Source organism: Sciurus carolinensis, chromosome 17, assembly GCF_902686445.1.
Source record: "Sciurus carolinensis chromosome 17, mSciCar1.2, whole genome shotgun sequence".
Taxonomy (NCBI): domain Eukaryota; kingdom Metazoa; phylum Chordata; class Mammalia; order Rodentia; family Sciuridae; genus Sciurus; species Sciurus carolinensis.
In genome coordinates this window covers 40,506,231-40,522,575 of record NC_062229.1, presented here as the reverse complement: position 1 = coordinate 40,522,575, position 16,345 = coordinate 40,506,231, and the positions used below count along the sequence as shown (strand labels likewise).

At 34.1% G+C, this 16,345-nt stretch overlaps 1 protein-coding gene across 10 annotated transcripts in view; it reads right to left on the bottom strand.

Annotated features, from left to right (window-relative positions):
* Slc4a7 (solute carrier family 4 member 7) overlaps nucleotides 1-16,345 on the bottom strand; it is a 100,274-nt gene that overhangs the window by 13,095 nt on the left and 70,834 nt on the right. For all 10 annotated transcript variants that reach the window (XM_047532386.1, XM_047532389.1, XM_047532388.1 and 7 more), the window contains 8 exons: nucleotides 15,843-16,088; nucleotides 12,142-12,247; nucleotides 10,016-10,177; nucleotides 9,519-9,632; nucleotides 7,146-7,307; nucleotides 6,710-6,961; nucleotides 2,913-2,981; nucleotides 1,213-1,386 (listed from right to left, as the gene is read on the bottom strand). In XM_047532386.1, the coding sequence (XP_047388342.1) occupies nucleotides 1,213-1,386; nucleotides 2,913-2,981; nucleotides 6,710-6,961; nucleotides 7,146-7,307; nucleotides 9,519-9,632; nucleotides 10,016-10,177; nucleotides 12,142-12,247; nucleotides 15,843-16,088 (1,285 nt within the window). The remainder of the gene's footprint in view (nucleotides 1-1,212; nucleotides 1,387-2,912; nucleotides 2,982-6,709; nucleotides 6,962-7,145; nucleotides 7,308-9,518; nucleotides 9,633-10,015; nucleotides 10,178-12,141; nucleotides 12,248-15,842; nucleotides 16,089-16,345) is intronic.

The following is a 16,345-nucleotide window of genomic DNA, read 5'->3' as shown; positions in this document are numbered from 1 at the left end:
TATAAATACTACTGCAAAGCTTCTTTTTTTTTTAAATTTGTTAAAATTTTTTTCATTTTAGCTTACTAATAAATATTTCATGGGCTTTGATCATTATTATGAATAATTTGCTTTCTGTTTTTAGCCCCACTACAGAGATAGAGAATACTAACTCATTTTTTTCTTTTTAATTCCAATCACCTTAACATAATTCTTATTAATTCTATTAAGCATTTTTAGTCTTTTTAAATTCAATTTTAACCTGGCTGCATTTATTTTACATCTTCTTGAACAATAAAAGTAATGTAGGGTATACATCTTCCTTTGAATATAACTTAAACTATGCTCAAAGTTTTAGACATGGTTATAAAGGTCTCCCTTTTATTACTTTTATATAGATTTTTAGATCAATTTTATATCCAGAGTTTAATTTCCAAATATGTAGGGTTATATGAATGCCTTCTTAATATGTAATTTAATTATAATCAGGAAATGTTACCTGAATAATTTCTACAGTTTAGTTTTTATAAGGATTTTTATAGCCAGGTACATAACCAATTTTTACATGGTATTTACAAGTTATCTATAGTCTTCTTAACATCAAGACTTCTACATCTGTCAATTTCTGAAAAAGATACATTGAAATATCCTATTATGGACTCATTTGAGGGTATAGCTCCATGGCAGTAGAGGAGGCTCTGAGTTCAATATCAAGCCAGAAAAAAAAAATGTTTAAAGGCATTAGCCAGAAAGGATTATGCATCCCTTAAATCTCAGTCAACTGAGAGGCTGAGGCTGCAGGATCATGGGTTCAAGCCCAACCTAGCAGACCTTGCCAAAAATGTAGAAAGGAAGGGAGGGAGAGGGGAAGGAAGAAAGGGAAAGGGGGAAAACCTCTTGTTTTGATTGCTTTGCTTTTTACATCTGGCTATCACATTTGTTCAACAAAAATGTCCTAAATTCTGAAGTTGTTCAAACATGCCAAAACAGAGCATACATAGTAAAAAGAAACTAAAAAAAATCAACTTTTTTAACTGACCAGAAAATTCACACTGGAAAACAACTGATTTATAGCTAGAAACAGTTAATCCACATTGCTAAACACCTAAAAAGCATTAAATGGGCTATTCCTTTTTTCAATATCAATTATAAATTTAAAGAGAATTACTATGAAAATACACATACACAATCATGTTATTAGCTAGTGACCAAAGAAGTCTGAAAAAAACTTACCATCATGGGAAAAACTACTGCGGCAGCTGAAGCCTTTATCACCCATAGAAGAACCAGACAAGTAAGCTGAATGACTGTGAAAATATGGACTTTCCACAGAGGCACATAGCGGAGGTAGATCAGATCAGGCTGATGCTTAGCAGGCATCCCAAATAACTTTATACGGTCAAAAAACTATGTATAGAATGGAGAAGAAACAATAAAGTTTTCAACAAAATATCATTTCTACTATTTAGGAAAAGAAATTCTACTCAACCTTAGGGTGTTCTGTATTTAAAGTTAAACCATATGTTCTGATAGTATAGGAGATTATTTTAGCCAAGAATATCTGGATCCAAGAAGAGAGAGGGAAAAACAAAACAAAAGAAAAAAAAAACAAAAAACAACAACAACAAAAAAAAAAAACACGGCACACATTTGAACTACAGCAATGAACTTAATCAGAAAACACAAAGAAACATGTTTTAATTTGGGGGATTAAAATATTGAGGTCAATGCCTTGATACACAAGTTGTTTCATCTCTTTAACTTTGTTTTCTAATATGTATGATTAAAATAACAATCTGAATGACTTCTAAGGCTCTTCACATGTATAACATGGTTTATTTTATGAAAACAACTCAAGGCAACAAGTACTAATTCTTTACTCATTAAAAATGAAACTTTGAGGAAGGGATGTGGCTCAGTGGTAGAGCACTTGCCTAGCATGTATGAGGCACTGGGTTCGATCCTCAGCACCACACAAAACAATAAATGAATAAAATAAAGTTTAAAAAAAAAAAAAGAAAATGAAACTTCTGAGCAAATTCCTTGATCTTCTTAAGCTTTAATTCTTTAATCATAAATAAAAGAAGCCCTACCACTTCACAAAACTGTTGAGAAAAATCAAGCGAGATAATTAAGACTTTTTCTTAACCAACAGGGAGAAGATCCCGGACTATGTTTTAAAAAAAATGAGGATGGGGTCTTTGAGAAGTCTTGCCAGTCACCAGCACCCCAGCTGGCACCCCAGACCACATCCCTGGCTGGAGAAGAGGTGGTAAGGTGCAGCTAACTGTGCTGATCTAAATGTTTTCCACCACCATCTGTACAAACCTGAGTAAGTTTTATGAGCTTGCTCTCCAGGAAATGTTATGACAGAGTAGGGAAATCACTGGGTTCTAGCCTTAGCTACACTGCCTACTTCCTCAATCCTTCTGTTTCCTGAATTACAGAATTACAATATCTTCCTTTCTCCTTACGACCATTGTTTTGAGGATCGCAGGAAATAATTTTTTGCCAGGTCTTTAAATCATACTGTGTTATACAAATGGCAGGCATCACTGTTTTTATATCTTTTCTACCTTTTCTCCCTAAGTACTGAAATTGCTATTTTACATGTTAGAAACAACTCTTTTTCCCCCCATTCCAATCCTTTTGATCCTCCCTCTCGCTATAGTAGTCTTCAGTGAGTTTAATTAAAGATAGGTAAGGACCACATCAGTTCCTGATCTCATTCTTTACAGAAAAAAAAAAAAAAAAAAAAAATGTGCAGTAAGCAATAATCACTTGGCAAATGTAGAAGTCATCAGTTAGAAAAATAACCAGCTCTTAAAATATCAAAGAGTTGAGAATAAGTCAGTACCATAATAAAAACAATCTCTTCAAATTTAATACAGGTTTAAGTTTTTCTACAAATTCACTAAATACTTAAGACTTGCCTGGATTCCTTTCAATGAGGAAACTCCCATATAAAGGAAAACACCATACAGAACAGGCATTGGAATAAACTGTAAGTAAAATGATCACAATTAGAACTCATGCTATTAAAACCAGTTCATAGTAAGGAGTACAGAGAAACATAATCAAGTAGCTATGGTGACAGAAGTAAAAGATCAGTGATAAGGATTAGACCAACCTAATATTTTTTATACATAAGAAAATGTTAATGAACAACAATTCCTTGAATAATTGCTCATCTTCTACAAAGAAACAGGTTCAGTGCTTAAGACTGACTGCAGTCAGAATACTTTTTAAAAGCCTAGATAATTTTTTAAACTAAAGCTTTCTGTACTGTAGTTTCTACATCAGATTGCTATAAAGATTAAATTACTTCATATACATTAAAAAAACTCAAAAAGCACCTGACACTCAAAAAGCATCTGTTAACATCAATACCTCCCCTTCAGTGCTAATACTCTATGTAGCATTTACAAATTATAATAATTGAAATTCACCTCCAGAATAAAATCCTCATTACTCTGGCAGTTAGGGAGATCCCAAACCACCTATTTGGCCCATACCTAGGCATTTATAGCAAAGACTGGCTATTAACAGGCCCCATCAATTTACTCAAAAGCACAATGAAAGGTCTGTAAGGAAAAAAACAACTCAGCCAACTATAAAGGAAATCCACATATACCTCAACTCACCAACCTAGAATGTCTTTTCTGAGGCCCCTGGAAGAAAAAGTAATAACTCATCATCCTTAGAAAAGATGTACTAGGTTGTTTAGTTGAGATGTTAGAAAACATACTTTAAAAATCTAATCGATACTCCCAGGATACTTTTAAAAAATATTTATTCAAAAAGCAATAAATAAATAAATAAAAAAAGAAGGAAAAAGCAATAAATATCCAAAAGTATTTACCCAATTCAGAATTCTAGGGAATAGGAATAACCAGAATGAAAATTTCCTGAAAATTTAAGATACGATTATCCAAGTAATTAAAGACAATTCTGTAATAACAATTTTGATAAGACTAAAAATCAATGTGATGATATGGTAAACGGTGGAAATACTCTCTAATAGTGAGACATGAAGGAATCAAAATGTTAAGAGTGAGTTCAGAAGTTCTGAGATCTGTTTAGCTGGAGAAATTTCCAACAGAAACAATGAAGAGAAGGAAATAAAGAAAACTAAGCTGAAGGCACAAACTCTCAGAGTGAAATGACCCACTGAAGGCCAAGGAGGGTAAATGAAAAGCCCCTGTCTAGTTAACTACCTAAACCTCCCAATGAAATTTCATACCACCAGGAGTAAAGAGGAAATTTTGGTAACCTCAAAACAAAAAGCAAGCACCTGAAGGTATAAAAACCAAACCGATAACAAAACTAGCCTCTAGAAAACAGTGAAACAATGACTTTAAGACCCAAAAGAAAGTAAAAAAGAAAAAAAAAAATTATTGGGTCTTAATGCCTGCACTGTTATTTTTTAAGCAGCAGGGTTTAGGGAAATAAGGTAGAGTTCCTGGTCGGTTACACTGCTTAGTCCTCAGTAAATATTTTATCATCACAATAGTGATTATGAGTTCCTGGAAGGCTTACTTTTTTACAATTTAACTTATAGAAATGCTTGGAAGGCTTAATTGTAATGACAGCACTGAATGTTAGCATTTTTTCAATAAAAATAAAACCAGAAGTATAAACCAACAAAAGGCAGGTGATAGGAGGGAGTACAGAGATGGAGGATAAACACAAACATGCTCACCTCATCCCAAAAGATAGTCTTAGATTAAAGGTTCTCGAAGATTTTGATGTCAGAATCCCTTTAAACTCTTAAAAATTCTGAGGACTCCTCCCACCCACCTCTCTAAACATTTTTGTTTGAATGTGTTAGAAAGATAGATATGCACCACGTTAGAATTTTAAATTTTTTTTTTTTTTTTTTTTTTTTTTTTTTGTACCACACATTGCCAGGGACACTTAATTACTGAGCCCAACCCTTTTTATTATTGTTTTTTGATTTTGAGACAGGATCTCACTAACTGGCTTAGGGCCCCACTGAGGGGCCCTAAAAAAGACAGCTGAGGCTGTCTTTAAACTTGCAATCCTCCTGCTTCAGTCTCCAGAGGCACTGGGATTACAGGCATGTGTCACTGCGCGCAGCTTAAATTGCTATTTTTGAATTAATTTGAAAATAACAATACTAAACGCATATTAAATTAATCAAAGGAACATATTTCTATAAAAAATATAATTTCCCAAAGAAAATTAAATCAAGTGAAAAGAATAGCACTGCTTTACATTTTTGCAAAACTCTTAAGTGAGCAGTTTAACAGAAAACAACTGACTGATTTCTCTTTATCTGCATCTGCTATTTTGGATGAAGAGTATGAAAAATCCTGCTTCACACAGCTGTGTATACTTGGGAAGGGAAGGGCCTGGCAAATCCCTAGCAGGGTGTCAGAAACTCCAAGGGGTCCTTGCAGTAGATTTTAAGAACCACTGTTCAAGGTACAGTGAGTCAATCTAAACAGAATAAACTGAAAAAAAAATTATAATGATGGTAACGACTAGACAACTTTAAAAAAAAAAAAGTTGAAAAGTTTTGGAAAGTGAGAAAAAAGTTGCATTTTGGAAAGTGAGAAAAAACACGGAAACCAAGTTTTTACTTTAGAGCTCTCCTCACATTATATTTTAATTTTTCAGTTAATATGTAGCATTTACTAAATTTAGAAACTTCTATGGCAGTTAAAGTACAATTTTCCAAGGGTTTCATCAATGGGCTACTGCATCCTCATAAGATTGCACTAAATATCTCCCCTCTTCTTTCCAAGCACTTTCAAAACACACCACTGTGTTATAATTGTCCATTAGCTATCTGTTTCACCATGCAGATTGTCAAATTCACTCTAGTGGACAGTAATGTAGCCTATTTATTATTGTTTCCACAATGTCTAAAAACATAGTAAGCACTCAACACAAATTTGGTAAATTAACTGGAGGATATAAAGTCCCTAAAAGGAGGCCAAGGAACTCCAGTACTTAACAATTGAAACTTTTTTAACTTGATACACACACAGTCACACATAAAACAACCCAAGTTTGTACCCTAATCTACAAATGGTATATGTCTTTATTTAACAATTTTTTTACAACAAAAATAACTAGAACCAAAGAGAAAAAGAGTTGAGCTTTTTCATGATGATAGAATATCAGATTAATTCCTCAGCTCTGCTTGCTACATAGTAATTATTTTTTAAATCATGAGATTCTGAAGGGTGTGTATAGTAAAATTCAGATGTGACTAAATGGCAGTTAATGTAACTATAAGTTCTTAAATGCTTCACTGATAATATCAGTTATTTTTACTTATTTTCTAATGAGAGTTTGCTACCTTTGTTTTCATGGAGTGCATCAGAATGCATTAAGGTCATTAACAGTAGTATTTTTAACAAATTTGGTCAAAAAATTTTCATCTATCTTTCAATATAACTTCCTCTAATATTCCTACAAAATTCTGAGAATATTCTTTCCTTTTAAATCGTAACTAAGCATTGATCAACTCCTTCCAAACTCAGTCTTTAATACTACCTTTTTACATGACTTTTAAAATGGAGACACCTACCACTGAAATGTTTACTATGCTAAAAACCTTACCAAATATTATTTCCAAAGTAAATTACAGGAAATGAAACTGATTTTAGATAGTGATTTCAATGTTTCATTTTCATATAACTAAGTACAAACATTATGCTAAATAAGATTTTTTAATGCTGCAATAAAGAGATTTTACCTTTAGTACTGAAGTCATGAACACAGAGAGGCCCATTAGAATAAAAATCATTAGCCCTGTAACCCGCTGTTCACGAATTCCCAAAAACTTGGGTTGTTCCCCTGGAGCAGAACATTCAGATTCAACTTTCAAACTGTTGACATGACTTATTGACAACACCGTTGCAGCCACAAACCACGGAAGTCCCATGACAGAGCAAACTCCCAACATAACACCAACCATGAGCAAATCAAGGTGGTAGCCAGCTCCTTTCTGAAAGTGAAGTAAACATGAATATCTATTAGTCTAAACTGGTCTTTCAGGTAAAAATTCTTTATTAGTTATACAGAGGGAAGAAACTAGTTTCCATCTTCCATCTTTTAATGTTCTTATTATTATGGGAACAACTTAAACCTCTGAAGAAATCACATCACTTAAAGCAAAAGTTAGAAATCACCTTTAATTTGTGCTCCTTTCTGTTTATGATGACAGCTGTAATTTGTTGATCCATAAAGATGAGAATGGTACAGAGGAGAGCTGGAATAGCAGCTATTAATAAGGTCCACCAAGGATTATCTCCCAATGGGCTTATGATCCAGCCCCTATTTGGATCAGTAGGCTGTTAAAAAATTAAAGATAATGAAAAAGTTTTATTCCTCTACTGCACTAAATTTCCACAACACAGACTGGGTCTATTCCAAGAAATGCTAAGGGACAGGAAAGAACTGAATTAAATCTTGGGATGCGTAGTCAGTGACTTATAAAGATAGCCAAATGGCTTCTTCCCATTTCTACAAGCATGCCCACTGCCATGTGACTTAGCCACTTTATATCTAGAGGTAGAATTTATTTCCCTTCCCCTTGAAACTGGGATGACCTTAAAACTTTAACCCATGAAATAGGGCCAAAGTGACACTGATTTCCAAGTCTTGACCTCAAGAAAACCTGCAGCTTCTTCTCTTAATTCTCTCAGATCTTAAGATGATTATGCAGTTGAATAAGCCGAGATAAACTAAGCTTCTTGAAGACAAGAAGCAATGTGGCAGAGGGGGTGGGGGATGTGGACGACAGTCACTCCCACTACTTTGGCCATCCGATCGGAGGCCCCAGACTAGTGAATGCAGCTACACTGCCCTCAGGAAACCATCACATGACTGCAACCACATGAGGTGAGATTTACTAAGTACAAAATAAATGTAACCAGTGACACAACTCAAAAGTTGCTTTACCTGTTACATCAGAAACAGAGGGAGAGAGAAGAAATTAGAGACAGACCAGAAAAAAATAATAATAATACAGAATTGACAATTGTCCAACATCGGGTTGATTGGGGGACCAACCTCCTTGTGGTCAACAATTCAAGTTGTGACTGTGACTTTTTTTTTTGGTACCAAAAAATGAACCAGGAGGGCTGGGGAGATAGCTCAGCTGGTAGAATGCTTGCCTCGCAAGCACAAGGCCCTGAGTTCGATCCCCAGTACCGCAAAAAAAAAAAAAAAAAAAAAAAAAATGAACCAGGGGTGCTTTATCAGTGAGCCACATCCCCAGCCCTTTTAATTGGATTATTTTGAGACAGCATCTCACCAAGTTGCTAAGGTTGGCCTCAAACTTTTGATTCTCTGGTCTCAGTCTCCCAAGCCACTGGGATTATAGGAATGCACAACTGCACCTGGCTAAAGTTAAAGCTTTAGCCCCACCGAAAACTTAACTACTAAGAGCCTGCTCTAGCCTTACCAATAACAAACAATTAGCACATGCTGAATAAATTTCATGTGCTATATATGGTGAAAAACATGATAATCACTAGAGATCACGTTTTACATGATATTCATTCTACTGGAGATAGATACTGCTCACAAGGAGATGATGAGGTACCAGGGAGCTTGAACAGACGCTCAGCTCTTGAGCTCACTGCAAGAGCAACAGTAGGTGGCAACAAAATTATTTATGGTAGTACAGTAGGTACTACAGTAAATTTCAAAATTATGATTCAATACCCCATCTTTACATTTACCTACATCTCTCCACTATGAATGGCAGCATATACAGTCTGTGTGCATACATTTTGACAAATTTTAACTTTTTATAATAAATTTCTATATTATTGTATAGCAATGAGTAATAAACTATTCTGTAAATATACATTAATGACATAACTTTTTCTCAATTTTTTTCAATATTTCTAGGCTATATGAGTCCTTTGAAAGTGTTTCTTTTCTCCGAAATCCTCCAAATTGCAGCACCCCACCTCCTTACCCCCGAAATCAGCATCTAATCCCCACAGTTCCAACCCAGGCTGTTCAATGGAATATAAGTCTGCCAATGAAAGCGAACAATTCAAATGAGGCTTGCATTAAATATTTTTCTTGTAGAAATCATTTTATTTTTTCCCAATTTTGCTTACAAACGTTATATGGAATTTTCCAAGTATTGTCAGATAATGTGGCCCGCTAGAAATTTTAACTAGGGTCTCATTGTCATTTTTATAAATTCAAGTTTAGGTTACTTCTTTAAAGGATGCTTCTTTTCCCCTGGAAAACACACTAAGAGATCCAGCCAGGGGAGCAGAGTCCATTTTTTAAAGGATTCCCAACACTTCACCATGAATGTTTTCATTTGCTTTGATGTACCAGCTTTGTACTCTTCCTAAATAGGTACTCTCACCACTTTTTTTATTGTCATTTTTTCATATGTGAGAAATACACATGTAATTTTTCCTTTCAAAGCATCAGCTCTTCAAAGAGACTACACGTACTGAGGAAGGAGTATCTCATTTTAAAAGTAGTTTGATATTCCCAAGTAACAAAGAGCCACTTGTTTCAATCCTTACCTCAAATTTTTCAGGAACATGAAGTTTAGGAGATGGAACTCCTACAAGGTAGTCAATTGCAACCATTATTACTATTGTGAGAAACACAGCAAAGTCACTGATTGTCGATCGCACCTATGTTAGAGGGATAATGTTAATATGAACACAAATACTTCCCCTTTCTAAATAATTTGTCTCTTTCACAGGCAAAATGTCACCAAAAAGTATGAATGGAATTTTTAATTACTGATAATGCCACTGATATACATTTATGCCTAATTCTTTCCAAAAGATAATATGAACATGATTTACAACTAACCTACACTTTCTTGTGGTACCAGTATCTTCCCACTGTGAGCTCAGACATGTAACATACATTTTTTTTTTACTCTAAGTAACTTATAATTATTTGGCATCAAGTATGAACCTTAAATTATATACTGCTGTTTTGAAATTAACCAAGAAAATGAAAACCAAAAACATGACTACCCGAATTCCCAAAATTATATCCCAGTTACCTTGGTAGGAAAATAACGCTTGGTCTTAAATTGCTTGAGGAATGAAGACAGAAAAAATGTTGTGAAAAACAAGATGACACACCAAAAGAGCACATCTGGAATATAAGGTCCATGAGGACTACATGCTGATCCTACAAATGCACCACGAAAGGTTCTACATTCCTGGAAAAACGGGGAGGAAAAAGAAGGAAATAGAGGGAATTTTCCAACATCAAATAAATTATTAATGATCTTCATTGACTCTAAGATGCCAATTTTATGTTTCTGTTTGAAAGAAAAGGCACTGCAAAGTAAACTATATATAACACATCATCAATGAACTGTAGGACAGCACCTGAGTTCAGATGCTATGACTTGTCCCTCTTATCACTGAAATAAGAGTATTTCACTAATTTCCTCCTTTCCTTCAATTATATATTCCCTTTAGTAAAAGAATTATAATGAGTATTAATTATGAAATGTTTCCTCTGCATTCTTGTTGGTCCACAATTTACTGCCTTTCCTTTATCTCTATAACAAGTAGTTTATAACCAAAGCAGCAGACAGAAAATTAGTATTATACCCTGTTATAATGCTGAACAGAGATATAGCGGCAGTTCTCAACTGAAATCAGTTAACAAAAACTGTAGTTAGCTTTTCTGACTCAACTCAAGATCTTAGAAATCAAAACCATGTTCTTTCATGAGGAAATAAAGTAACCATTAAAATAATAGTGCCTTTAACCAAATTGATAACATAATACAAAATATAGCATAACATAATGCAATGATAAAAGTCTGTTGACTTGATTTTCCTTTTAGAAGAAAAAAAAAAAACTGAAAGACACCAGAGATTAAAGGCAAGTGCCCTTTGTTAAAGTCCCTCTTTTTCTTAATTCTACATTAACTCTATATATTCTAACAAATATAACTCATTTTAAAAAATAAAAATAAAACCACCCAGGTTTATCAAAAGAAAAAGTTAAAAATTTTATTATTTTCAATTTCCATGTACTGAGATTAGAAAACCCCATCCATGGAATTAAAGGCTATAAAAAGAAACAAAGCCACCACCCAACCTGGAAAAATAGGTTATCAAAAAACGCACTGGAAAGACCTGTGTCTCTAATGTCAAGACAGGCTACCCATCAGGAATCAGGAAGCAAATTCTTCAGGAAGCAAAGTCACTCTGAGTATCTCAATCAACTATACCTCTTCCACAACAAAAAAAACCTTACTAATTACAAAATAGTAAAACATGAGTCTAAGCTGATTATTGATTAATACTGCTTTAACTCAGTACTGTCTAGAATTCCTATTATGGAAATATTATATATGTGCATTGTTTAATACAGAAGCCAACAGTCATATGAGGTGACTGGATACCTTTAAGTGTGACTAGTCAACTGAGAAACTTTTTATTAATTTTATTTAAACTTAGACACATGTAAATGGATACTGTTTAGATGGCACAGTCTTAAGTTACCAACAGGATAAAATTTCAGGTGATATTTTTTTCAGATTATTTAGGGGCTAACTATCACCTTTAGTGAGAAAGGATGGATCCATATGCCCTCCCCTCTCACCAAAAAAAAAAAAAAAAAAAAAAAAAAACACTAGGAGAAGTTCAGAGGATCTTGGTTTTAATTCTGACTGCTAGCTTCACTTTATATGTTTATGCCTAACTCTCAATCTTGTATTACTTATGTACTCATAAGCAGCACACCATGGATATTATACAGGGCTAGGATAACAGGGATAGGATACAAGTACCTATAATAGTATCCTGTACATAGCAGATGCTTATAAGACATTTTGCCCTTTTTCCTTCCTGTTTTCTAAAGGCTTGAATCAGACTAGACTCTGAGTTGTTAGACAAGGTTCACAGGTATGTTCGCATCTTTTTAATAATTTTTAAAGTAATCTTAGAAGTGAAATACAGTCTTTTTATCTCCTAAACTTCATTCTTTTTAGCCTATAATTTTTAGTGCATGATACACAAAAAAGTGGGACCTCCTATTTGGTTAAAACACTATATTCTGAAAACATACCACAGATCCACTGATCAAGAAGAAAATAAGTATAATCTGAAAAAACTAATCAAATTAATACAATACTTATGCATCCTCCATTTTGCAATATACTTACAGAAACAGTGAGATTTCCCCAGGAAATACTGTGTGCTGTTACATTCTCTTTCTTCCACAGCTCTAGAGTTTCATTACTAGGGTCAGGAGGTTCAACACATACACACCTGAAAAATCACAGTAGGTGAAATTTTTATTTATTAATTTATTTATTTTGGGGGTACCAGGGACACTCAACCACTGAGCCATGTCCCTAGCCCTTTTTATTTTTGATTTAGGGACAAGGTCTCACTAAGTTGCCAAGGCTGGCTTTTAACTGTGATCCTCCTGCCTCAGCCTCTCCACATAATGGGATTACAGTTGTGCACCACTGGGGGCCGACATGGCAGGTGAACTAAGAGTCATGCATTTCATGCTTACATTTTACTACTCAACTGCACAGTGTGGTAGCTTTTAATTTCTTAACTATTTTCCATGTTGCAAAGCATGGAAACTAGAAACAACACGCATCAAACAACAAAATGTAATAAGACTTGTGTAATATAAATAAAATTAGCTCACATAAATGTTTACTTAATAAAACTGGTTAAATATATTCCTTGTGTGTGGGGGAGAACATATATTTTCTTTAAAAATTTAAGAAGATTAAAAAAATAAAATAAAAATTTTAAGAAGATACCACGTTTGGCAAGATTGTTCTCCATTAAATCCTATCTCCTCAATCATCACAGCAGTTATTGCTGTCTCCTCCTATCCCTGCCACAAAAGATGTATTTATTCTCAATAAAAAGTAATTACTATTAATTCTTTGTGCTCTGAGAAGACCTAATACTCATATTAACCCTTTCCTGAATTTAAGATTCATTCTAAAATAAATAAAAATTTTTCATCAGGAGAGTACTAAGAGAAATAAGATCAGAGTTTAGTTCACATTTAGAACTATTTCAACTACCTAAACAAGGTAGAAACACATAACAAATGAACCTCTAAAGATGAATTTAAGACATGAAAAACAAACATGAATACTCCCAGTTAGATTTATGAACTGTTTAAGAAAAGATGAGAAGATTGATATGGAGTCCACCCAGGTGCTATTATTTACTAGTTGTCTGATCTAAGGCAAGTTTTAACCTCCAGGAGCCTCAGTGTCTTCAGACAAGAAAGGGGTAAGGTATTATAACACCATTTACTAGTATATTTATAAGAATTAAGCAACACTCTGAACACAGTGCTTGAAGATGCTCACAAGATGTAAGTTAAGTAGATGCAGTTCACATGTAACTACTCAGTTACATGTTATTCTAACAGGAAACGTTATTCTAACAAGATGGCACTAATAATAAAAGCCATCATTCAGAGGTCAAGGGAAAAAAGTGCATAGAAAGAGAGAAGATGGAAAAAAAAAGTAAAGTAAAGCATGTAAGAGTAAAGAAGACAGCATATAACAGATTTGGAATCAAAGTATCTCTAATGTTTTCAAATAGGTCAGTTTCTTACACAGAATTTCATATCCTTCCCTACTTGATCTATCAAAGTTGAGGGTGTACTAGAAAGACAAAAAAGGAAGATGGTAGAAAAAGTATGAAGAAAATAGAAGAATACAGGATCTGGGTCTTGGGTGGGGAGAAGGAAAAAGATCTTCACCCTTTATACTTTATATGACCACATGTCCCTGTATCTGTCAATCAAATGGAACACCACATTTATACCAAGCAAGATTGTAAAAGAAAACAAATAGAGGCACTTCTTTGATCTGTCCAGTTTTAACAGTTTGCTTTACTTTTAACTGAATATATTCAACAAAACTTTTTTAATTATTACACATTACTTTTCAAATCCTATTTTATTCTAAAATTTTAGATTATGTTCATTTCATTCCTTTTAAAAAAAAATTTTTTTTTACTATCTTGGGGGTTAATTAATGCTTTTCTTATCATAATGAAAACACTCCACTAAACACAATATGAAAATACTAAAACTCTACCACAAAAACTTCAGTATATAATAAAAAGCTTCAAAAAATTAATTAAAACACAAAATGTGAGGAATGTGCAAACATAAAAAATATATCCCACATCCTACAATACACATAGGATGTGGTTAAAGAATTGAAGATCCAAAATTATTGCCTAAAGTAAATATATGGTAAGCTAATTGCCAAACAAATTTAAATAGGCCAATCCAATTCAGATGGAAGACTAAAGTACACACATATAATTTATTTCAGTGAACAAACGAATAAACTTGATGAACTACATTCATGTCCACTGATGCTTTGGCAAAATCTCACCTGAAACAAACATATCAACTACTACATGGCTGGTAGCTGTAGCCAGAAATAGTGGGCATTGAAAACAAAAAAGGCATTTTCTTAGGCACTTTCTTTTCTAACACCTTGGCAAAATATTTTTTAATATAAGCGAGAAATCCATATGCAACAGAATGAAACTAAACCCATATCTCTCACCATGCATGAAACTAAACTCAAAATGGATTAAGGACCTCGGAATCAGACCAGAGACCTTGCATCTTATAGAAGAAAAAGTAGGTCCAGAGCTTCAACATGTCGGCTTAGGACCAGACTTCCTCAACAGGACTCCCATAGCACAAGAAATAAAAGCAAGAATCAATAACTGGGATAGATTCAAACTAAAAAGCTTTCTCTCAGCAAAGGAAACTATCAGCAATGCGAAGAAAGAGCCTACAGAGTGGGAGAAAATCTTTGCCAATCATACTTCAGATAGAGCACTGATCTCTAGAATCTATAAAGAACTCAAAAAACTCTACACCAAGAATGCAAATAATCCAATCGACAAATGGGCTAAGGAAATGAACAGACACTTCATAGAAGAAGATCTACAAGCAATCAACAAACATATGGAAAAATGTTCAACATCTCTAGTAATAAGAGAAATGCAAATCAAAACCACCCTAAGATTCCATCTCACCCCAATTAGAATGGCGATTATCAAGAATACAAGCAACAACAGGTGTTGGCGAGGATGTGGGGAGAAAGGTACACTCATACATTGCTGGTGGGGCTGCAAATTAGTGCAGCCCCTCTGGAAAGCAGTGTGGAGACTCCTTAGAAAACTTGGAATGGAACCACCATTTGACCCAGCTATCCCACTCCTTGGCCTATACCCAAAGGACTTAAAATCAGCATACTACAGAGATACAGCCACATCAATGTTCATAGCTGCTCAGTTCACAATAGCCAGATTGTGGAACCAACCTAGATGTCCTTCAATTGATGAATGGATAAAGAAACTGTGGTGTGTATATATATATATATATATATATATATATATATATATATACACACACACACACAATGGAATATTACTCAGCCATAAAGAATGATAAAATTATGGCATTTGCAGGCAAATGGATGAAATTGGAGAATATCATGCTAAGTGAGATAAGCCAATCTCAAAAAACCAAAGGACGAATGATATCGCTAATAAGTGGATGATGACACATAATGGGGGGTGGGAGGGGTTAGTGTTAGGGTTAGAGTTAGGGTTAGGGAGGGGGGCAAGAATGGAGGAAGGAAGGACTGTATAGAGGGAAAAGAGGGGTGGGAGGGGTGGGGGGAAAGGAAAAAATAATAGAATGAATCAAACAACATTACCCTATGTAAATTTATGATTACACAAATGGTATGCCTTTACGCCATGTACAAACAGAGAAACAACATGTATCCCATTTGTTTACAATAAAAAGAAAAAATATATATAAGCGAGAAACAGAAGCACTTACGAGTAGCTGGTCAGTTTATCTAAGTTGTTGTGCATATTAAATGCATATAGTTCTCCTAAATGAAAGAGCTTCTCCAAAGCTTCATAGATGAATATGATGCAAATGAGAGCTGCAAAAGCCTCTTCTGTAAACCGAGTAATGTAACACACAAGGCTGCTTGCATCTGTTGCAACCAAAACAATGCACAAGAAAGAAGTCCACAGACCAATACTGGTTCTTAAAGACAGATAGGAAAGGTGATAATCTCTGTTCAGAAATAAAAATGTGGACATGATCAACATATATGAGGAACAGTACTTGTACCTTAAGTTTTTCATAATAAGCAATAAGAACAAAAAGAACAAGAATAAAAATATGATTCCTAAAAAAAAAGAAGGAATTATAAAATGACTAATGACTAGATAATGCTCTATGTGTTTTTCTGCTTCAACTAAATGAAGACTTATTGCTTATTATGTTTATATAAAAGATTTACTGTACACATCTATTAAGCAATAAATATT